The sequence below is a fragment of the Artemia sp. Qi Xiang Cuo genome, chromosome 7 (genome assembly GCF_049724085.1).
Source record: "Artemia sp. Qi Xiang Cuo chromosome 7, ASM4972408v1, whole genome shotgun sequence".
In the NCBI taxonomy this organism is placed as follows: Eukaryota; Metazoa; Arthropoda; class Branchiopoda; order Anostraca; family Artemiidae; genus Artemia; species Artemia sp. Qi Xiang Cuo.
In genome coordinates, this window is record NC_142800.1 from 27,919,765 (window position 1) to 27,945,227 (window position 25,463).

The 25,463-nt window shown below is 38.4% G+C and overlaps 1 protein-coding gene across 1 annotated transcript in view; it reads right to left on the minus strand.

Annotated features, from left to right (window-relative positions):
* Positions 1-25,463, minus strand: part of LOC148950125 (uncharacterized) — a 344,013-nt gene that overhangs the window by 62,077 nt on the left and 256,473 nt on the right. The window contains exon 5 of the mRNA XM_089091784.1: positions 11,690-11,905. Coding sequence (XP_088947910.1) covers positions 11,690-11,905 — 216 coding nt within the window. The remainder of the gene's footprint in view (positions 1-11,689; positions 11,906-25,463) is intronic.

A 25,463-nucleotide genomic window follows, 5' to 3' on the forward strand; every position in this document is an offset into this window, starting at 1 on the left:
GAAAATACACCCCAGCAGGTCACGCACCTGAGACTCTAGGCAGTTGGGCCTATTAGACTTAGGTTGCTTGTTCACCTGCGAGTCTGGGCAACTTGGTGGTCACCTGTCAATCCTAAACTCGCTCACTCGCCTGAGACTCTAGGTGGGCGTGCCTATTAGGCTTAAGTCGCTTGTTCAGTTGCGAGTCCAGGCAGTGGCACCGTTGTGGTGGGGGGGGGGAAGGGTTCATTTGCCCCCCCCCCAATACTTTGGAATAAAACGTAATGTATTAAGTAGCTTTAAAACTGTTTAAAAGCTCGTTTTAAGTGTCAAATTGGGTGTATCCCATTTGAGCGCTTTCCCCTTTGAGCGCCATGGCGCGCAAATGGGAATTTCCTATTTGCGCGCCGTATTTTAATTAGTTCAGTTGTGTCCCATTTGAGCGCCAGATAATATTTTGCGTTTCCTCTTCATGTTGAAAATCGCTCTTCTCTTATCCAAGTCCGAAATTGAACTGAACTGAGCTAACAATCTTGCACCCTCTTATAACATTTACTTCGAGCGCCCATTAATCCTAATTTACGATGCAAGGTCAGGTGACCTAATTGCGTAAGCGATTGCACAACCGTTTACCCACAAAATGCAATAGGATTTAGTGTGGGAGCATATTTTTTTACCCTCTTATAACAAGTATTTAATGATGCCAGGAACAATATTTCTGGTTAGTATTAATAAGTCAGTTTGACAATGAAGAGCTCCAAGAATAAACAACTGCTAGAACACGACGGTTTCGTCTACAGATTCGATAAGCCGATTTCTGGAGGAAGAAAGAAGAGCTGGAGATGCATGAAGAAGGGATGTCTCGGGCGGTTACACACTGATTCCAGCGACGGCTCACCAGTTTCAGTTGGTACGCACGACCACAGCGCTGATCCTCTGCAGACCCAGCAGTACAAATTCCGGTCAGACCTTCGAAGCGAGTCAGCCCGTACTACTCGTCCGATTCCCGCTATCTACGACGGCCAGGTCGCAAGTGCTGCTGCCAGTGGGCTGAGTGCTTTGCCTCAGTTACCCTATAAGCACGTGAAGTCGTCCATGTACAGATCACGAAACAAGCTGATACCACCACTGCCCGCTGATACTATATCCGTACCGACGCCCTTGCCCCAGGCTTTCAGTGAGACGTCTGCAAACCAGAGATTCCTCCTCTTTCAGCTTCAAAATAACGCTGCGATTTGCTTTGCAACCGACGAGTCGTTAAGTCTGCTTGAACGAAGCCCGGAATGGTATATGGACGGCACCTTCGACTCAGCTCCGTCCCCATTCGGCCAGTTGTTCACCGTTCACGTTTTCTTCGGCGACAAGCAACGTCCCGCTGTCTTCGTGCTCATGGAGAGCAAGTCTGCGCAGCTTTACAACGACGTCTTCAGCGAGCTGATCCTACAGGCTGCGATGAAAGGAGTGACACTTCGCCCGACGACCGTCGTCTCTGATTTTGAGACCGGTCTGCTGACATCCGTGAAGCAAGTTTTTCCGGCCGCCAAGCACCGTGGGTGTTACTTCCACTTTTGCCAAGCAGTAATCAGAAACTTGGGGCGTCACTCAGTCCGTGAGCTGTACATGACCGATGCAGACTTCAACCTCTACGTTCGAAAGCTTCTGGCTCTGGCGTTCCTACCTCCAGCGATCGTCAGAATCAATTCTGGTCCAATCATTTCTCACATCGTTCGTACCTGGCCTTCGGCTCGTCCGTTTGTCACTTACTTCAGCCGTCAGTGGTTCGACCAATGTCCTCCTCATTTCTGGTCAGTCTACGGCATCCAGCGAAGGACAAACAACGACCTCGAATCATGGCACATGCGGTTTAACCGAAGAGTCGGTCGCTACCACCCGAACTTGTGGCAGTTTATCTCTTTCCTGAAGTAATAACAAGCTGTCGTCGATTCTGCAAGGACACAGCTACTCCAGGGTCATGTCATCCATCGGACGAAAAAGACGTATGCAAGGCTGAACGAACGACTCGAAAAGCTGTCGACGGAGTACAGGGCTGGAACTCGAACAGCAGACGAGCTTCTCTTGGGTGTCGCACATAACATTTCGCCGGATGTGTGATATTAGCAGTTTTTGTTTGTATTTTTACCAATATATTAATTTGAATTATCCGTTTTTGGCACGATTTTTGGGTGATTTCGTTCCATTTCTAAACGATCGTTGTGAAATAACTCTAAAAAAAGAGCCGAATATTTCGACTTGACGAGCAAGCCTTCTTCAGCGGCAATCAGTTCTTACCCTATGAACGTGCGTAAAATCTTCACTTATATTCTTCACAAGCTTAACAAACGTTTAGCTTCTTAACTCTCAGTACAGAGTTATTTCACAACCATTGACCCAATAAAATCCTCAGTTTTGTTCGTTGTCTTCGTGGCAATAAATATTTGTACAGGTCAATGTGGCAGCAAACCACGCTTCATCCACCGCAAAATCACAATTTTGGGTTTGGCGCTCAAATGGTACTCCGTGGCGCTCAAATGGGAACAAAATTCCGTGGCGCTCAAATGGAACAAAATTCCGTGGCGCTCAAATGGGAAAGCGCTCAAATGGGAACACCCCGTCAAATTTGCCTTTTACTTTGAGCAGATATTTTTTTTCAGTTAATCCATGGTCATTTTTATCATAAGAAAAACAAGAAATATAGGGGTCCACTAAACTTCATTATATGTTCCACATTAATATTTTTCCAAATATACTGCCTCTGAACCTTATCATCAAGTAAAAATGTGAGCCTGTTTTACCTCATTTGCTCAGATCAATTTTTGCCCCTGATATTTGAGGTGCCTTCACTTCCTTAAATCTATCAGTTCAAGACCAGATTCTCTTGTTTTAAAACTTTCAAAAGTGGAAATTAATTCACCCTCTACACCTGCAAATAGGACAGAAATGGAATCACTGAAGAATAGTAAGGTAGAAGTACAGAGAATATAATTTCCTGAATGAAAAAGAAATCATTGAAAAAGAAAATAAGACTTAGTGCTCTTTATAATGATATTCGTACTATAACTAGATAGGTCAAATCAGTTGCAGTTTGGTCATGGAATTTGTTAGAGGGGGATCCGTTCCAGCAATCATTTAATTGTTTTAATTTTTTATCCAGCACTAATTGAAACTCTGATTCTCTTATTTGTCATTCTTATGCCTAATAAGCGCTGATAACGTCCTATTCCTTACGTTTTGGATTCACAAACTAATCCATAATTTAGAACTGCCACTATGTATAATGCCATACTGACCTCTTGCAGTTTTTGCTTTTCTAAATATTTCTTTTAACCAACTCCAAAGAAATTGACATAAATGTGCTAAGAATTATGACTGAAATTAGTTGCATTTCAGACAACACCAGCGCTACTTGTGGGACATTTATCTTTCTGCAAAAGCATGCTGTACGAAATCTCTTTCGAGAATAGAATAAAGTGAATTTAAACAAAATATGTATATTTGTCTCACAATTTAGAAATGGGGTATGCATGTATAAGCGGTATCAACCCATTCTATTTTTCTACTGTTATCAGTTTTATCATGCAGCACTAAGAGACCGAGCTTTGCTTGTGAAGAGAATTTTAGTCATAAAAACGATAGTAAGAGTAACCCCCCTCCGGATATGTATGCCCCCACACCCTGATTTACACAAGAAAAACTTTTTTTGTAATTTCTATAAAATTCGTGTTTTTAAACAAAGATACAAAGGGGGAGGTAATTTTCAAACTCTAGGAATAAATTTTCCCTTCCAATACAGACTTTTCATTCAATTTAATTTTCAATTTACTTTAAATCGGGCCATTTTCATTTAATTTAAGGTTTCTGCCGCAATAATGCCAAAAATTGTTAAGATATTCTAGATATTCTTTGTCAAACAATGCATATCTGATAAGTAAATAGTTTTAACTTTATTATTCGAATATTTTCAAATCTGAAATTCAATTAAATTTCAATTCAATTTATTGAAATAAAAACAAAACCTAACACCAATAGTAATAAAGATCCTAGAAGCGAACTTGTTAAGGACCATAACGATAAAAAATTGAAAATGAAGAAGAAGGGAAAAAAGAAGCAGAAGAAGTAAAAAAAGAGAAAAGACGGTTAATTAAAGCGAATTGGTTAAAATAGCAAATTGATAAAATACTGACGCTATTTAAATGAGGAGAATATGTCAAAATATAATGTTAGACAGTCTGTGGTAATATTTTGACTTATCTTGCATCTTTGCTTAGACACCGCTATTACGCTGCCTATGAAGTTTTTTTTCGGCTTAATGTAGCCCAGTGATAGCAAATCTATTTATTAACATAAATCAGCGATCCCACAAAAAAATCGCATTAATAAAAGATCATAATTAATATTTCAATGAATCACACATATTTAAAAGTTTAGTACAAAAAATTGGATCTTACAGAGCCAAAATCGATTCAAAATTACGAGCAAATGAATAGCGCGATACCCGGTTCAATTAGAATTAATCACAAAAAGTTTTTGCACAAAATAATTTTTTCAGAAAAAAGTAAAGAACTCCATTAAACCAAAAAATAAACAAAAATAGAATTGTAATGGAATCAATTTCCAAGACCCCGAAATTTTCCCAGTAAAATAAAATTGCTCAGAATATAAACCCAAAGAATTCAAGTAATACTTAATTGTCAAATTTAAAAAGTAGCGAAACATTGTATTACAATTGTAACTATGAAAAAAATAGTTCCCACAAACAAGGTAACAGTAATAAATATCCAGAATGACCAATTTCACATGACATGCAACCAACCATGTAATCTAAATCTTGAGTTTGAAATTCCAAACGATCAACAGATGGTCACTTGAGATAAGAAATAAAACTATGTATTCCGCTATAATTACAAGGTAAAAACTTTGAAAATCAGTTTCTCGAGATACAAAAGTAAAACTAAATATTCCGCTGTAATTACAAGGTAAAGCTTTAAAAACACTTTCTTGAGATACAATGTAAAACTATGTAGCTCGCTCTAATTATAGGGTAAAAACTTTATTCAGCTAAGAAAAATTCCAAAGTGAAGTTTTAAAGAGTAATAAATCGTATCAAAAGTAAGTTAAAATCGAATAGCTGATTGGTACAGCACTGTCCAATAGTAATAGAGGACCAATAGGATCAGTATAATACGCTCTTTAGTAACGCCCGAATGTAACCTTCGGCTAAAATCTCAGAGTATAGTATTTTCGAACTTGGCAATTTTGGAGTTAGTCTTACACGAGTTTTTTTACAGTCTTATGTCAATCTTGTTTGAATCTTATGGGAGTCTTATTTGAGACTCGGGCCAGTTTTATTGTAGACTCATTTTCAACCTATATCTTAAGTGAATTTAATAGACAATAGTACTGGACGTTACTTGTATTACCAGTGTGCAGTTTTAGCATTGTGTCTTATACCGCAAGTGTTTTGATATACCGAAGCTCTGTTCCAGTTATGTGAGTAAATAAATGCATCACTTTCTTATTTTATTCTCTTTATGCTAGTATTTCTCAAGATAGCTTGTCCTTGTGGCTCCACTCGCTCTCAAGGGAACCTGAATCCATTCAATCTGATTTCGACTCAGTATGGCCGTTAATGCGAGCTCCCCATTCGTGCTGCTAATTTAAGCTCCCTACACACAAAGTTCCGCCTCCACTTAGGTATGCTGATCACGAACCGTCAGCTAAGAGTTTAACTGAAAATCCCCATTGAAATAATTAATTTAAAACTCCTATACAAAGAAATAACTTAAAGCAGAAGAACAAACTCTTTTTATTGAAAACTTCCCTTTCCTTGAAAAATTGCTTTATTATTATCGAACCCCCCCATTACAGAATCAAATATTCTACCAAGCATACAACTACCACAAATCAGTATCATAAATAAATGAAATCCAAAACAAGCAGAAATTAAAATAAGTCAAACTCAAAATGATCAGAAATTAAACTGAGTAGGGTTCAAAACCCTATACTTTCTAAAAGTCTGAATATAGTTTGTACTTTACTGAAAAAATTCAAATTAATTTACTGAAAAAAATGTGCATTGTCAGCATAAAATACATATGCTGATATTTATTCCTTAAAATCTTAATTAATTTTTGTTTTCTTAGCTATAAGTGAAAACATTTAAAATAATTTTTTCTCAGTAAAGTGCAAATTATATTCTGGCTTTTAAAAGACATAGGGTTTAGAACCCTACTCAGATTAATTTCTGCTCGTTTTCAGTTTGACTCATTTTAATTTCTGTTTGTTTTTGGTTTCATTTGTTTATTGATACTGATTTGTGGTAGCTGTATGTTTGGCAAATTATTTGATTGTACTTTAGTTAATTTTTGGTTTAATAGAGTTCTTTACTTTTTTTGAAAAACTTATTTTGTGCAAAAAGTCTTTTTGATTAATTTCTGTTTGTTTTATATTGACATAGTCTTTTTCAGGGAGAAAGACTGAGACTCTTCTGAATTGCCAGAGCTTTCAACTACGTTGAACAAAATGACTGCCTCACAACCTAATTTCCAGAGTTTTCAACTATGTTGAACAAAATGGCTGTCTCAAAATTTTGATTGGATATGTTTGGATAAATGGATGGCGTGGAAGAGGTGTTAGTTGCCTTCTAATCACTTTCGAATATTAAAAAAGGCACTAGCCATTTCAATTTCCAATCGAATGAGAACCTTTTGAAGTTTCTACGACAACGCTTTCTATGAAAACCTTACTTGCCCCCAGGGCATAACTTATAACCCTTGGCCTGAGGGCTGTGGAGGTTGGGGGGTGTCATCCTCAAAGACCTAATATTCAGAACTTTCAAATACGTTGAACAAAATGGCTATCTCAAAATTTTGATTGGATGTGTTTGGGGAAAAGGTGGGCGTGAGAGGGGTGTTAGATGCTCTCCAATCCCTTTTGACCTTAAAAAGAGCACTAGCCCTTTGAATTTCCAATCGAATGAGCACTTTTTGATACTTCTACGACAAACTTTCTATAAAAAACGTTATATGCCCCAAGGAAATAACTTACGACCCTTGGCATGAGCGCTATGGGGGGAGGTCTGTCATCCTCAAAGACATAATTTCCAGACCTTTCAACTACGTCGAACAAAATGGCCACATCAAAATGTTGATTGTAAATGTTTAGGGAAATGATGGGCGTTGGGGAGGGGGGGGGAGTCTCCCTCTGATTATTTTCGACTAATAAAAAGGGCAATGACCCTCTCAATTTCTAATCGAATGATCCCTTTTTGAAGTTTATATGACACAGCTTTCTATAATAACCCTATATGCCCCCAGGGCATAACTTATAACCCTCGCCCTGAGGGCTGTGGGGGAGTTTCCTCCTCAAAAACATAATTTCTATCTGGAAGTCAACTACGCTGAACCAAATGGCTACCTTAAAATTTTGATTGGATGTGTTTGGGGAATTGGTGGGCGTGGAAGGGGTGTTAGTTGTCTTCCAATCACTTTCGACTATTAAGAAGGGCGCTAGCCATTTCAATTTCCAATTGAATGAACCCCCGTTTGAAGTTTCTAAGGCAACGCTTTCTATGAAAACCTCATATGCCCCCAGGACATAACTTATAACCCTTGGCCTGAGGGCTGTGGGGAGGGGAGGGGGGCTGTCATCCTCAAAGACATAATATTCGGAACTTTCAACTACGTTGAACAAAAATGGCTATCTCAAAATTTTGATTGGATATGTTTGGAGAAAAGGTGGGCGTGAGAGGGGGGTTAGATGCCCTCCAATCACTTTCGACCTTAAAAAGGGTGATATCCCTTTGAATTTCTAATCGAATGAGCCTTTTTTGAAGCTTATACGACAAAACTTTATATAAAAGCGTTATATGCCCCAATGGCATAACTTACGACCCTTGTCATGAGGGCTATGGGGAGAGGGTTTTCATCCTCAAAGATCATTTCCAGACCTTTCAACTACGTTGAACAAAATGACAATATCAAAACGTTGATCAGGAATGTTTGGGGAAATGATGGGCGTTGGGGGTATGGGACGATTCTCCCTCTGATTACTTTCGACTATTAAAAAGGGCAATAGCCCTCTCAATTTCCAATCGATTGAGCCCTTTTTGAAGTTTCTACGACAGAGCTTTCTATAAAAAAAACCTTTTATGCACCCAGGGCATTACTTACAACCCTTGCCCTGAGGGCTGTGGGGGAGTCACCTCCTCAAAAATATAATTTCTATATGGAAATCAACTACGCTGAACCAAATGGCTATATCAAGATTTGATTGGATTTGTTTCAGAGTATGGTTGGCGTGGGAGGGGTGTTAGTTGCCCTCTCATTTCTTTTGACTATTAAAAAGGGCAGTGACCATTCTAATTTCCTATTAATTTAACTCTTTTTGAAGTTTCTACGACTACTCTTTTAATACAAAGTGCCCTTGTTTAAATAAATAAAACATTGAGCCAACATCGCTCTTTACTTAGGCAGCGCTATTGCGCTGCCTATGATAGAGCTTGGCTCAATCATGAAATTGAGCATCCTGTGCAGGGTGTAGGGGTTGGGGAAAGTGGAGGGGGGATATGTACTGCAGCATTAGTGGTGAATCTGGCTGAAAAAAAACCCGAGTGTATACGAAATTCATCTTCGCCCACCCGAAAGCTTGTTTACGCTATACTACTGTCGTGTGCAGAAACACATTGTTGCCAGTTTTAGTAAAAGCCAAGCACTAGCACTTATATTTATAATTGTTTGATGTGTGTTTATTGTTTATAATGTATTGCGTAATGTTTTTAAATTTACCAAGTAGCGTGTTTGTTAAATAGTTACTTTTCTTCACTACAGCTTGAATAGTACCTAGTTTAATAGCACCCCCTCTTGCCCCCACCCCCAAATAAAAATACTGCAGCTACGCCCCTGAGTCCAGGCGACTTGTCGGTCGGACTTGCATGCAAACAAGTGACATATGCCTAGTCTCATGGGGGTTACCCGCGGTGAGGTGTTGTCCGTGGGGAGGAGGGGTTCGGAGGGGGGGGGTAAACGTTTGCTCTCGCAAAAAACATTACTACTAAACACAAGAAGTTGTTTAACCCTGACCTTGCCAAAAATGACATTTCTTCAAGAGTTTTTAAAGAATTCTTAAGCGGTAATTGCAAATCAAGTCGTTGCAATTTGTTGCACTTGTGTACACTCTACCTATCGGGAAAATGTAATAAACTCGAGGGTAATTTTAATCACGCAAATATTTGCACCGTTTTGTCCAGTGGTCGTTGTTAGGGTTGCATTAACGCTCAGGTTAAGGTGTCCTCTCTCTTTTTACCAACTGTCAGTTAGAAAATTAGATGAGTTTTCAAAAGATAGAAAATACAAGAATCGTTCATCTTTATTGTTTTTTTAGTGTATCGTGCTAATACAAAAATCCCTCATCAAAGATTTTCAAACGCAGCTCAAGAAATTAACACACCCTTTCCAGTCATCAATTCTCCCTTCGCCTTTAATCAACTCCCGCACGTGGACAAGAGATACCCTCCTCGTTATGATATTACACACAGTCTCTTTGAAACGTCAGTCCCCACTCCTCCTTCCCTAACTTTGGAAAACAATTTTCCTTCTTATAGCATACTTCCTCCCCCATATAAAAGCGGCCCTATACCCTTCCCACTTTCCCACAAACAAACGATTTCTTGACTGAATGTTTCCAAAATGACAGCCACCTGCCCCTTACATCCTCCTTTTTTGGAGAGTCAATCTGGTTACCCTAAAAAAAGGAGAACACAAATTTCCTTGCGTTTCGCCAACAACGCCCTCCATAGCCGCACGGACAAATTACCTTTCCCCTAGTCAATTACCTCCCTTCCTCCTTTGACATCACCTCCTTCGTTCTGCTTTTTAAGAAATATCCCCATTCTTACCAGGGAAAAATTATCAAAGGAAAAATAGAGAAGAACTTTCGTCACGTACATTGTGAACATGTTAAATAAGTGAGTGTGTTGCTTTCTTTAAGTTTTCTTTAAACTAAATTATGCTTTGCAGATTTTAATCACAAGACTAAATGCCCTTGTGTTATTTTATTTTGTTTATATCCTTTTATTTTGGGAGTTTTAATTATTCTTGACATTTTTCACAATATTTTTGACATCTGATAATTTTTTTCTGACTTATATTGGCTTGTTCTTTTTGTATGTGCTTTACTCTAAAGGGCGAATTCGGCCCATTTAGGCTTGTGTAAGCTATTTTCCAGAAATATTATCTCATCTTATTTCATGTCAGAGTTTTGCTATCGATTAACAATTTTAAGTGTGACAAATATAAAAGGATGCGGATCTTGACTTTATAGATCAAACCGACGGTGCGGATCTCTGTTTCATAGCCCATTAGTCAGGAAGTGCAATTGGAACTTGGGGGCCAGCCATCCTGTAAATTATAGCAAATATAAATACTTGGTAATTACCTAAAACGTTGTTTGATGTTTTGTTTGTTCTTAAATATTCTGAATTTAACTTATTTTATTTTAAATTTAATTTTTAATTAATTTAAAATTTATTTTGATAGTAATTAGCTTAAATAAGTAATTAATTAATAAAAAAAAATAATCAGTTTAACTTATTAATTTCAAATTTTAAAAATAAACGCTTAAGTTTAAACTTCGTTAATTTTAAACTTATTTTTTAAAACTTAATTTAAGTTCAGTTCTTGCAAACCAAATGACCCTAAATATCTGTTATGTCAAACATGACTTCGACGCTTTTCAACAAATCAAAAAATCGCCAACTTAATGTATTTTTTTTTTAATAAAGTAGATTGCAAGCTCTATTTGTGTTGAAGAGGGAACGCTTGGGCAATAATTAAATTTCGTAGAAACTGAGCACAACGTTCAACAGCCACGTCCTCGACGTGCTGATGCATAGATGTAAATCATAAGCATTGGCTAAGCAGTTTGAAACTGAATCAAAAGACATGAAAATAACTGCATCAGACGTATCCTTGATATTCAACTTGTAACTGATTAATTAAAAGCAGAAGATGATGTTATTTGATACGCAAGGCTAGAAAGGTGAAGGTGACCTATCCTATGATGTTTAGTGTTGGCTCCTTTCTGGAATCAGAAAACGTGGGTCGTAGATCGTGAAGCTTGGACGTTATCTTGAGAAAGTGCTGTGTATTGAGTTTTGGCTATTCTAATAACTGCAAATTGCGCACAAATTTTCTCTTTCAGACCCTCTTAGTTGCCCTTTTGTAATGTTTGACCTGAATAGACCAGAATTCGGCACATTTTCTTGGTCTCTTTGGCATTTTGTTTTTGTAGCCTGTCTAATTTTCTCTTCCACTTACAACTGTGTGTTTTTGGGTGTTTCATACTCACAAACTAGCTTAGTCCAATTAAACAAACACAGCTTAAGAAAAATGCCAAATTGAAAACAGCCTAGAACTGATAAACAAAAGCAAGCAGTTCAATTGAAAGGTAATTTATCACCATTTTCTTTATTATAGTACTTTTTATAGCAAAAGAGATCTGGAAGGGAAGAGGGCTGCCTAAATTTCTTAGAGAAGAAGAAAAGGCTACAAAATGATAACAAACAAAAAGAGTTGAGAAAAATGTGCGGGGGATGGAAAACGCATAACTCATACTACAGAGTTTACTATTCCACATACCTAACTTTGAAATTGCACAAAAACACTTGAACTACTCAAGAGAAACCTAATTAATGAGATTAATGAAATAGAGTTACCGGAACTAGCTGCCCATAATATTGGGCTCCTCCCGTCATTGTCAATGGCATTGACGTCTGCCTTATTCTTTAACAGGTGCCTAAGCAGTTCCAAACTGCATCGAGTATTGCTTACTTGTGCGGCGTAGTGCAATGGATGGGCTCCATGAATGTCAGGAATTGAAACTAAAGCACCATATTTCATTAGGAATTTCAGTATTTCCAAGTCTCCACACACTATAATACAAAGGATTAATTAATGTCTTTTGTTTTGTACATGTTCCGTTGCAGCGCAGTATCAATTCATAATTTAGTGTAACTTACATTTTCTATTCTTGTCATTTGTATTAAATAAAATGAAAAAGAAATCTTTTTTATGTTGGAAAGAAGATATGCGTTCTGAAGTCCTTCTCTAGGAAAATCATTTCTTTGGTAAACATGAAAAGGGGTGCTGTTCCCCTATCCTTAAGAAATTTAAGTTGATAATTTTTTCAAAATTTTTTATTTAGAATAATGTCCCACCTTCTTGTTTTTTAACATACAAGAATTCCATCAGTTTTTACTACTTCTTGGAAGTTCAACCCCGATTTTAATTACAAATTAAATTTTTTTGAAGGTTCTATTATCAGTTTAAGAGAAAAGCAGCTTGAACCCACTGCTCTTTCTCTTGAGCGAAAAACCCAGTTGGTTGGAAAGACAGGACGACTAGAAGAGCCACAAAATAAAAGACACTTCTCTCTCAGACAATCAACCTGTGAAATAAAGTACCAAAAAGCACTGATTACTATGCAGCCAGCAGATACGTCCATATAAATGGCTAGCCCAAACCGACGGAAATTTTGCCATTTCTTTGTCGGAACAAAATTTCAGTAACGTAAAGAAGTGAGGCAAGATTTTTATGACATGCATTTTTCTTCTTCAATGGGTACCAATCAGTTTTGTGACTTTTACTAAAGAACAATTCTTTTATTAAATGTTTAAAAAAATACGTGTAGTTGTTCTAAATTGCAGTGAACTATTGACAACACACATCAGTGAACTATTGACTGAATAATGTGATACAAACTGCAACTCTGATCCCCCTTTCAACCAAAATGTGATAAAAGCAATGTTGATGCATTAAAAAAAAGCTTATTGATGGATGTGCAGAGAGATGACACAAAAAATTACATCAAAGATATAGTCAGTAGCTCAGCATATGTATGAGACCAGCTTACCACATCATACCTCGTGAACTACTGGCAAAAGAACCCTTAATTAAAAAGTCATCATGGAGGCACACGGGTGATACGGTGGAAAAGGTTTTGTTATAAGAGTCATCGAAGAAACACACCGGTCATACGGTGGCACACAATACAATTGATTCTGTGTTAGAGAATTTTTTTTATTCTTCTGTGTTAGAGAAAATAATAAATTTACTTATAAACGAAGGGCTTTCGCTTGAAGATTTGATGAACTAGCTATTGGAGGTAGATTTTAATGCTGATATATCCGTTAATTGACGAGATGGTGACAAAAATGCAGTAGAGCAAGATGACGAGAATGCTGAAAAAACGGTAAACAGGACGAAGCTGCAATCTCCTGTAATGCTATGTGTGACGAGGATTTGTCGGCTGCTGCCTCGCTTTTACGTTAATCTCACGAGCACAGTGTTGATGTAGAAAATATTCTGAGTCTAAATGAACTTCAAGGAAAACTGACAGTGGTCTCTCTTTCATAGGAAGCGCAATAACGCTGCCTAAGTAAAGGACGATGTTGGCACAGTGCATTATTTATTTGTTTCTTTTTTTCTTTGTTTTAGACAAGGGCACTTCGTATCGAAGGAGTTGTCGTACGAACCTCAAAAAGGACTTATTTGATTGGAAATTTGAAGGGCTTGTGCCCTTTTTAATAGCCGAAAGTTATTGGAAGGCAACTAACACTCCTTCCACGCCCACTATTTCCCCAAACACATCCAATCAAAATTTTGAAATAGCCATTTTGTTCAACGTAGTTGAAAAATATGGAAAATATGTATTTAAAGAGGACACTCTCCCACAGCTCTCAGGGCAAGGGTTTTAAGATATTCCATGGGGGCATATAAAGTTTTTATAGAAAGTGTTGTCATAGAAACTTCAAAAAACAGCTCATTCGATTGGAAATTCAAAGGGCTAGTGCCCTTTTTAATAGTCAAAAGTGATTGAAGGGCAACTAATCCTCCTTTGACGCCCACCATTTCCTCACACGCTTCAAATCAAAATTTTGAGATGGACATTTTGCTCAACATAGTTTAAAGTTCCGGAAATTAGGTCTTTGAGGATGACAACCCCCCAAAGCCGTCAGGGCAAGGGTTGTAAGCTGTGTCATGGGGACATATAAGGTTTTTATAGAAAGCGTTGTCGTAAAAACTTCAAAAAGGGCTCATTCGATGGGAAATTCACAGGGTTAGTGTCCTTTCTAATAGTTGAAAGTGATTGGAGGACAACTAACCCTCCTCTCAAGCCCACCATTTCGCCAAACACAAGCAATCAAAATTTTGAGATACCCATGTTGTTCAACGCAGCTGAAAGCTATGGAAATTAGGTCTTTTAAGATTATAACCCCCTCAGACCCCTCAGGGCAAGGGGTGTAAGTTATGCCCTGGGGGCATATAAGGTTTTATAGAAAGCGTTGTTGCATAAACACCAAAAAGGGCTTATTTGACTGGAGATTGAAAGGGCTAGTGCCCTTTTTAATGGTCGACAGTGATTGGAGAGCAACTAACCCCCTCTCACGCACACCATCCCCAAACTCATCCAATCACAAATTTAAAATAGCGATTTTGTTCGACGTAGTTGAAAGTTCTGGAAATTATGTCTTTGAGGATGACAAACCCCCCCAACCCCTTAGGACAAAGGTTGTAAGTTATGCCCTGGGTGCATATAAGGTTTCTATAGAAAACGTTGTCGTAGAAACTTCAAAAAGGGCTCATTTAATTGGAAATTGAAAGGGATAGTGCCCTTTTAAAAGTCGAAAGTGATTGGACGGCAACTAACTCTCTCTCACGCCCACAATTTTCCCAACACCATCCAATCAAAATTTTGAGATGCCATTTTCTTCAACGTAATTGAAAGTTCTGGAAATTAGGCCTTGCAGGATGACACCCCCCCCCCCCCCCCCACAGCTGTCAAGATAAGGGTTGTAAATTATGCCCTGGGGGCATATAATGTTCTTATAGGAAGAGTTGTCGTTGTAACTTCAAAAGGGCTCATTCAATTGGAAATTGAAAGGGCTAGTGCCCTCTTTAGTAGTCGAAAGTGATTGGAGGGCAACTAGCCCCCCTTCTCACTCCCACCATTTCCCCAAACATACCCAATCAAAATCTTGAGATAGTCATTTTGTTCAACATAAATGACAGTTCTAGAAATTATGTCTTTGAAGATGACAAACTCCCCAAACCCCTCATATATGGTTTTTATAGAAAGCGGTGTCGTAGAAACATCAAAAAGGGCTCATTTGATTGGAAATTGAAAGTGCTAGTGCCCTTTTTAACAGTTGAAAGTGATTGGAGAGTAACTAATCCCCTCTCAAGCCCATCTTTTCCCCAAACACATCCAATCACAATTTTGAAATAGTCATTTTGTTCGAAGTAGTTGAAAGTTCTGGAAATTATGTCTTTAAGGATGACGAACCCCCCACACCCCTCAGGGCAAAAGTTGTAAGTTATGCCCTGGGGATATATAATATTTTTATTGATAGAGTTGTCGTAGAAACTTCAAAAAGGGCTTCATTCAATTGGAAATTGAAAGGGCCAGTGCCCTTTTTAAAAGTCGAAAGAAATTGGAGGACAACTAACCCTCCTCTCACGCCCACCATTTCCCCAAACATATCCAATCAAAATTTTGAGATGACCATTTTGTTCAAAGTAGTTGAAAGTTCTGGAAATTAGCTCTTTGAGGATGACAACCCCTCGCCTCCCCCAAGCCGTAGGGTAAGGGTTTTAAGTTGTGCCACGGGGGCATAAAAGATTTTCATAGAAAGGGTTGTCGTAAAAACTTCAAAAAGGGCTCATTCGATTGGAAATTGAAATAGTGTGGCAACTTTTACCACAGTAACCAATAATTAGTTCTAAAATTGGTCTCAATCAGAAACCCTTATCGCTGTCTAAATTCACAAAGTGCAAAGATTTTCAAACAGATGTCTTTATTCTACAAAGTTCAGGAAAGGTCTGACCATTTCATACGAAAAAAACATTCATTCAAAACGAAACTAGCTTATCTTGGCTCTCCGCCAAAACAGGTAATTAGCCTTTTTTCAAGTCACACACTTACGAACTAAAATCTCAGAAAATAAATATCACGACGTGAAAATAAGGAAAGAAAAATTATGAACCATCACATCCCTTCCCCCTTAGGCACGGTTTCATGAGTTATTCCTTCAAGGCCTCATTTATGACAAGAAAAGAGGAAGGGCCACCTTGAGCACTATTTACAAGAGAGGCACCACTTTGGCTTAACTCTTTGGCTTCAAGATATCGCAGGTGGTCCTCAAAAGTGTCACTGAAGATCGTAATATCGTCGATGTAGCAGCGACAGAATTTCAAATCTCTGAGAACACGATCCATGATCTTTTGGAATCGTCCACTTGCTCCTTGAATCCCGAATGGCATTACGAGAAACTCGTATAGACCATTTGGTGTCACAAATCCTGTCTCGTCTATGCTATTAGGGTGCAGTTTTGTCTGTCAATATCCTCAGGTTAAGTCTAGCTTGCTGATAAATTTAGCCATTCCCATTCCCTAAAGGATCTCATCCGTGCGAGGCAATGGGTAACAATTTTGCCTTGAAATTTCATTTAATTCCCCATAATCGGCACAAAATCGAACCGTCCAATCTGTCTTTGGTACTAGTACTATCGGCGACGAATAATCACTCTCCGACGGTCTTATGATTCCTTCTTGCAGCATCTTAGCCACTTCGGTTTCTATCAGGCGCCGTGTTGCTGCTAGATTTCAATATGGTTTTTTCCGCAACCGGGGGTTACTGCTTGTATAGATCTCATGCATCACAAGATCGGTTTTCCCATGTCTGTCCGAAAGGGTCGTTCTGTATCTTCTCAATATTTTAGCTAAATCCTTTCTCTAACCATGAATCAAAATTCCATTTATGGATGTCTGGAGGGCTTCTTCGAAGTGTCCATCATTTCCTGCACTCTTATAGTCCGTCCTCTCTTCCATATTTGTGTCCGCATAGTTGTCTGCTTGAATAAATAAGATTTCGTTTGGATTGGCCCTGTGGTACTTTCTAAGAAGCTTTGCATGGAGAAGTTTCGCTTTCTTTCTCCTCTTTGGAAATTCCACTAGGTAAGTCACACTTCCGGATTTCTTCAGGATCTTGTACGGGCCTTGCCACTGTACCTCAAATTTGCTATTTCCATACGGTAAGAGCACCAGAACTTCCTCTCCCAGTTTGAACTCTCTGGACTTCTGGTTGTGATTATACCAGCTCATCTGTCGTTCCTGACTTGCCAATAAGTTTTGATGTGCGATCTCGGTCTATTTGCTATGGCATTCTCCCATATTGACCAGCTAACTGATTACTGATTCAGACCCACCTTTCTTTTTCTCCCCTCTCTCCTCTTGTAACACATCTAATGGTCCTATGACGTGATGCCCATAGTTTAGCTCGACTGGTGAGAAACCTGTCAAAGCCTGTTTAGTCTCCCTGTAGGCAAACAAAAGGCATGGAAGATACTGATCCCACTTCTTCGGCTTGTCTCTGACATATTTTCTTAGCATCTGCACTATGGTCCCATTTAGCCCCTCAACCAATCCATCCATCTCCGAATGATAAACACTGGTACGAAAGGTTTTAATGGCAAGGGTTTCGTACAGTCTTTGCATAGCTTGGGAGATGAGGCTACTTCCATTGTCGGTCATAATCACGAAAGGTATCCCGACTCGAAAGAAAAACTTGATCAATTCGTCAGCTATCTTTTGTGCGTGGGTCGAGCAAAGCGGTATAGCCTCCGGATATCTGGTTGCATAGTCGCTTATCACTAGGATCTACTTGAAACGAACTTTAGTACGCTCTAAAGGTCCCACCAGGTCCATTCCTATGTTGTGGAAAGGAGTTTCAATGATAGGGAGGGGTTTTAATGGCACCTTCTCAATCTGGGGTTTTCTGGCTATCATTTGGCAATCATGACATTGTTGGCATTGTTTTGCTACGTCCTGATAAACATTCGGTCAAAAGAATCTTTCTATAATCCTGTCGGTAGTTCGTTGCCTGCCCATATGCCCTCCCATAGGTGAATTATGGGCCGTTTTTAGCACGTCTGTTCTATGGGCTGAAGGAACCACTAATTGCCACTTCTGCTCGTCCCAGCCTCCATCATTGACTACTCTGTGAAGGATATCATCCCTTACAATGAAATCTTTTGCCTCTGTAGGTTCGGTCTTAGCCCGCACCTGGAATTCTTGCTAGGTCTTATCCACCCTCTGTAACTCAGCAAAACTTTTCCCTTTCTGTACAGGTATCATGGGAGCCTCCTCTCCGTCTGACTTGCCCTGAGAGGCGGCCTTCCTTTCTCTACGCTTCTGCCCCCAACTCCTCCGTGCTTTTCCTCCTCCAGAATACATTGAGTGGTTGAAATCAAACAGTCTTGCCTCCAAAATATCCGTTTCTAACTCACCCAGCTTGCTTGCTCTGGCTCTCGTTGTCACAAACACATCAATTTCCGAATCTACCAGCCTAGAGAATTCTGGAAAATGTTTCCCTACCCGGAACTTCTTTGGGATCCGATCCGAAACTGCAACCTTCACTGGAAGCTCAAGAAGCAAACAATCTACTTATTTCACCCGTACGTCCACTACTACCGTAGGGTATTCGTGAGTGTCGCCATGTACACATCTTAAGCTTCTAGGCTTCTCCAGCACCATGACTTTTCTGGTACCAGCTCCGAGTGCTGAACTGTTATGTCCACTCTACTGTCCACCAGCATTTCAAAATTCCTTCCGTCTAGTTTGCCATGAAGTACTACCGCTGCCCCTGCCGACTCCTGGTGATTGGGCCTTTCCGGGCTCTCAGCCAGGAAACCCTGTCACCTATTTTCTGGCTGCTGCTTTTTCTCGGACAGTTTTTCGCAAAGTGTGAAATGCCATTACGCACAAAGCAGGCTCTCCTGTTTCCTGCTCTGTGACTCTCACGCAAGCTTCCTCCCTTGGACTCAGCTCTCGCTTGATGACTACTTTCCCCTCCTTTACGGTTGCCGTCAAAACTTCTCTGTTTCCTTCCCTTCTTGCCCGGACGCTGGTCTCTGTTATCACCACCCATCCTCAAACAATCTTTCGCTGTTTTACGAGCTAGAGCGCTAGCTTCCACAGAAAAACAGCTTCCTTAAGAGTTTTAAACTGCCTTTCCCGAAGGGCTACCAAAACCATTTGATAGTTTAAGAAACTTGGAGAAAAGGTGGGCGTGAGAGGGGGGTTAGTTGCCCTCCACTCGCTTTTGACTATTAAGAAGGGCACTTAACCGAAGAAGAGATTCATAAAACGACAGAAATCCTCTATAAAAGTAGAGCAAGCACATGCTAGGACCTGCAGGTGGTACGGCACTGCCTCCGTAAACTGTTCCACCTGTAATAGCTCAAAAATTTCTTCTACATCCTTCAGTGGCACAACCACTCTGGCTGGCCGGGTGCTTGTTACGGCCAGATTCTCTGCCTGCGCTCTCAGCGATGTTACACTGAGCCATCTATTGAAGTTGGTTGCCAGCTTCCTTCCGAATTCTCGGTAGGATTCCTTTTCTTTTTTTCTTCCACCTCGGAAGCGTATGCGATACGTTTCATTTGTGACAGAATACTTCTCAAATATTGCCGTCTTACCCAATCGTAATCGGCAAATCTATCCTCCGATAAACTTAACATTGTCTCCAGTGCGGGACCGGATAGAACTGAATACAGCTGTGTAGCCCACTGTTCCCTAGGCCAGCCACTTGCCGTCGCCGTTTTTTCAAACATACCTAAAAATGAGTCTATGTCATCACTAGCTGTGAGCTTCATTGGCTTGGGCCTAATTGTAGCTTGTGAGTAGGGACCCATTATCCAATACAGAGCGAAAAACGGGGCGAACATGATCACGTGCCTATTTCTAGGCCAATCAGAGGACTAGAATACTGGGTGAACACGGTGACATCACCAGACTCCCTGGAATTTAAGCATTGAATTTTACGTAATTTGCTTGTCGAAACTGCGTATTATCTGTTATGACACCATTTCACCTCATGAACATTCTTTATAATATTCGTGCTTCAAACCTGAGATAACAGTTCGTTTGAGAGCATGAATAGACCTTGCTTTACTTCTCGACTGTGTTCTGTTAATACACAAGTACCATTTAACCAGTGTTGTCAATATTAATTATGCTTTAGCATTCTAGTATACTAAAAAGTTGATACTAATAAAGATGTAGATGCCAAGAAAAGAATTGTAATAAAGAAATTCAGAACAATCCTTAGAAATGAACTAGTGAGACGATTATGGCTATGAACCATCAAGGACCGTAAGCACCAATGACCCTAACCATCAAGGACCTCAACCTCCAAGGCACCTCTCTCCCCAACCACCAAGGGGGCACCCTCCCTCCAACTTTTTTGAGGACACCCCCCAATTTTTCAATATAGAAGCTCCATTAAGAGTTATAAGCCTGTAAGAAAAAAGTTATCAGAACGTTATATTAGACCTCATCTTTCGGGAATTAGACAAGCGAATGCTTTGAACATTCAATTCTGACACTTTTTTGCTTAACATTATGAAATATGACAATTTAGAATGATATCTTTTTAAAAGTCCCCCGTGGCCTAAAATGTTTCCTCATTATGACTTCTATTTACTAACCTTAGGCACTTCATGCAAACATACAGTAATAATGTCATTATTAAAAAAAATTACATCTATTTTCAAAGCACATTTTCTGATCGACTAATTTAAACGCAACTAGTTACAGTTTGAAAGTCGTTTACGAAACGTTGAATTGTTCTTTGTCTTTAAGTAATGTGCGAACTTCAGACGAGTACAGAAGGACATTTTTTCAAAATTAGCTGGTGGAAATATGAAACAATATAGGTGACTTATGAAAACTAATATTTTTTTAGAGGGGTGGGGGATGATCCGAGTGTTCATTGGCTACATTTATGTGTGCTTCTTTTTCAAATTAGCTAGTGAAAATATTAAACAATGTAGGCGACTTATGAAAATTTTAAGATTAGTTCGGGAGGTGGGGATAATTCAAGGACTGATTGGGTACATTTTTGCATCTCATCCAGAATTGATTGCATTATTAACGGTATCTAATAATGATAAAAAGTTATATCATTTTCAAAGGGGTGAAACAAAGCTCTTTATTATTCATATTTTTAATTGGATTGTATGAAGGGGATAAAAGAGTTAAAAGTGCGTACCAGTTAAGGCAAGTCTGAGAGGATGATAAGTCTTAGGCAACTTGACATAAATGTTAGAATAACATCACTGGTATCAATCTATGGAAACGGTTAGCGATGTCAAGAATATTTTGTGACTTAACTTGGCCAAAGAAAAAAAAATTAATGTTTGGACTCCAGGGTCAGGTTTCCTTAAGTTCAATACCATCGAGGTGGGGGACGATTCAAGGGCTCATTGGGATACATTCTTATGCCCTTCTTTTTCAAAATTAGCTCGTAGAAATATTAAACAATTTAGGCGACTTATGAAAATTTTAAGATGAGTTTGGGGTATGGGGGACCATTCAAGGGCTCATTGGGTACATTTTGTATATCGTCCAGAATTGATTGCATTGTTAGCGGCATCTTATAATGATAAAAAAGTTATATCATTTTCATAGGGGTGAAACCAAGCTCGTTATTATTCATATTTTTAATTGGATTATATGAAGGGGATAAAAGAGTTAAAAGTACGTACCACTTAAGGTAAGTCTGAGAGGATGATAAGTCTCAGGCAACTTGACATAAATATTAGAATAACATCACTGGTATCAATCTATGGAATCGGTTAGCGATGTCAAGAATATTTTGTGACTTAACTTGGCCAAAGAAAAAAAAATGAATGTTTGGACTCCAGGCTCAGGTTTCCTTAAGTTGAATACCATCGAGGTAGGACACGATTCAAGGGCTCATTGGGATACATTCTTATGCCCTTCGTTTTCAAAATTAGCTCATAGAAATATTAAACAATGTAGGCAACTTATGAAAATTTTAAGATGAGTTTGGGGTATGGGGGACGATTCAAGGGCTCATTGGGTACATTTTTGCATATCGTCCAGAATTGATTGCATTATTAGCGGTATCTAATAATGATAAAAAGTTATATCATTTTCAAAGGGGTGAAACAAAGCTCTTTATTATTCATATTTTTAATTGGATTGTATGAAGGGGATAAAAGAGTTAAAAGTGCGTACCAGTTAAGGAAATTCTGAGAGGATGATAAGTCTTAGGCAACTTGACATAAATGTTAGAATAACATCACTGGTATCAATCTATGGAAACGGTTAGCGATGTCAAGAACATTTTGAGACTTAACTTGGTCAAAGTAAAAAAAATGGATGTTTGGACTCCAGGGTGAGGTTTCCTTAAGCTCAATGCCCTGGAGGTGAGGGGACAATTCAAGAGCTCATTGGGATACATTCTTATGCCCTTCTTTTTCAAAATTAGCTAGTGGAAATATGAAGCAATGTAGGCAACTTATGAAAATTTAAAGATGAATTTGGGAGGAGGGGGATGATTCGAGGGCTCATTGGTTACATTTTTGCATCTCGTCCATAATTGATTGCATTATTAGTGGTATCTAATAATGATAAAAAAGTTATATCATTTTCATAGGGTAGAAACAAAGCTCGTTATTATTCATATTTTTCATTGGATTGTATGAAGGGTATAAAAGAGTTAAAAGTGTGTACCAGTTAAGGTAAGTCTGAGAGGATGATAAGTCTTAGGCAACTTGTATCAATCTATTCATCACTGGTATCAATCTATGGAATCGGTTAGCGATGTCAAGAATATTTTGTGACTTAACTTGGCCAAATTAAAAAAAATGAATGTTTGAACTCGAGGGTCAGGTTTCCTTAAGCTCAATGCCCTAAAGGTGGGGGATGATTCAAGGGCTCATTGGGTACATTTTTGCATCTCGTCTAGAATTGATTGCATTATTAGCGGTATCTAATAATGATAAAAAAGGTATATCATTTTCATAGGGGTGAAACAAAGCTCGATATTATTCATATTTTTAATTGGATTGTATGAAGGGGATAAAAGTGTTAAAAATCCATACCAGTTAAGGTAAGTCTGAGGGAATGATAAGTCTTAGGCAACTTGACATAAAAGTTAGAATAAAATCACTGGTATCAATCTATGGAAACGGTTAGCAATGTCAAGAAGATTTTGTGACTTAACTTGGGCAAAGTAAAAAAAATGGATCTTTGGACTCCAGGATGAGGTTTCCTTAACCCGTTAAGGCACAAGAAAAAAAAAGTTGGAGATTCTAGTTGTCCTTTTCACCAGTTTCTTTTTATCACATAAGTAAGCCAAAAATGCTTTTATAGATTTTTCCTGTTTCCGGCTTCTGAGATACAAGCTGTCCTATATTTAGGACAGTGGGCTCTAGTGGTATCAATGTATACAAGATTTCATCAAGTATATTTTTAATGTAGGTGACTTATTTCAAACAATGTAGGCGACTTATGAAAATTTTAAGATGAGTTTGGGATATGGGGGACGATTCAAGGGCTCTTTGGGTACATTTTTGCATATCGTCCAGAATTGAATGCATTATTAGCTGTAACTAATAATGATAAAAAGCTAAATCATTTTCATAGGGGTGAAACAAAGGTCGTTAATATTCATATTTTTAATTGGATTGTATGAAGGGGATAAAAGAGTTAATAGTGTGTACCAGTTAAGGTAAGTCCGAGAGGATGATAAGTCCTAGGCAACTTGACATAAATGTTAGAATAACATCACTGGTATCAATCTATGGAAACGGTTAGCGATGTCAAGAAGATTTTGTGACTTCACTTGGCTAAAGTAAAAAAAAAAATGGATGTTTGGACTCCAGGATGAGGTTTCCTTAAGCTCAATACCCTGGGGGTGGGGGAAGATTAAAGGGATCATTGGGATACATTCTTATGCCCTTCTTTTTCAAAATTATCTCGTGGAAATATTAAACAATGTAGGCGACTTATGAAAATTTTAAGTTGAATTTGGGATATGGGGGACGATTCAAGGGATAAAAAGTTATATAATTTTCATAGAGGTTAAACAAAGCACGATAATATTTTTATTTTAATTGGATTGTATTATGGGAATAAAAGAGTTAAAAGTGCGTACCAGTTAAGGTTAGTCTGAGAGGAGGATGAATCTTAGGTAACTTGACTTAAATGTAAAAAGAACATCACTGGTATCAATCTCTGGAAACGGTTAGCGATGTCGAGAAGATTTTGTTACTTAAGTTGGCTAAAGTAAAAAAAATGGATGTTTGTACTCCATGGTGAGGTTTCCTTAAAATCAATGCCCTGGAGTTGGGGGCCGATTCAAGGGCTCATTAGGATACATTCTTATGCCCTTCTTTTTCAAAATTAGCTCGTGGAAATATTAAACAGTGTAGGCGACTTATGAAAATTTTAAGATGAGTTTGGGATATGGGTGACGATTCAAGGGCTCATTGGGTACATTTTTGCATGTCGTCCAGAATTGATCGCATTATTAGCGGCATCTAATAATGATAAAAAAGTTATATCATTTTCATAGGGGTGAAACAAAGCTCGTTATTATTCATATTTTAATTGGATTATATGAAGGGGATAAAAGAGTTAAAAGTGCTTACCAGTTAAGGTAAGGTTGAGAGGATAAAAAGTCTTAGGCAACTTGACATAAATGTTAGATTAACATCACTGGTATCAATCTATGGAATCGGTTAGCGATGTCAAAAATATTTTGTGACTTAACTTGGCCAAAGTAAAAAAAAAATAAATGTTTGGACTCCAGGGTCAGGTTTCCTTAAGATCAATGCCCTAAAGGGGGGGGCGATTCAAGGCCTCATTGGGGCACATTCTTATGCCCTTCTTTTTTAAAATTAGCTAGTGAAAATATTAAACAATGTAGGTGACTTATGACAATTTTAAGATGAGTTTTGGAGGTGGGGGATGATTCAAGGGCTCATTAGGTACATTTTTTCATCTCGTCCAGAATTGATTACATTATTAGCGGTATCTAATAATGATAAAAAAGGTATATAATTTTCATAGGGGTGAAACAAAGCTCGATATTATTCATATTTTGAATTGGATTGTTTGAAGGGGATAAAAGTGTTAAAAGTGCATACCAGTTAAGGTAAGTCTGGGAGAATGATATATCTTAGGCAACTTGACATAAATGTTAGAATATCATCACTGGTATCAATCTATGGTAACGGTTAGCAGTGTCAAGAAGATTTTGTGACTTAACTTGGCCAAAGTAAAAAAATGGATGTTTGTACTCCAGGGTGAGGTTTTCTTAAGCTCAATGCCCTGGAGGTGGGGGACGATTCAAGGGCTCATTGGGATACATTATTATGATCTTCTTTTTCAAAATTAGCTAGTGAAAATATTAAACAATGTAGGCGACTTATGAAAATTTTAAGATGAGTTTGGGATATGGGGGACGATTCAAGGGCTCATTGGGTACATTGTTGCATCTCGTCCAGAATTGAATACATTATTAGCGGTATCTAATAATGATAAAAAGTTATATCATTTTCATAGGGGTGAAACAAAGCTCGTTATTATTCATATTTTTAATTGGATTCTATGAAG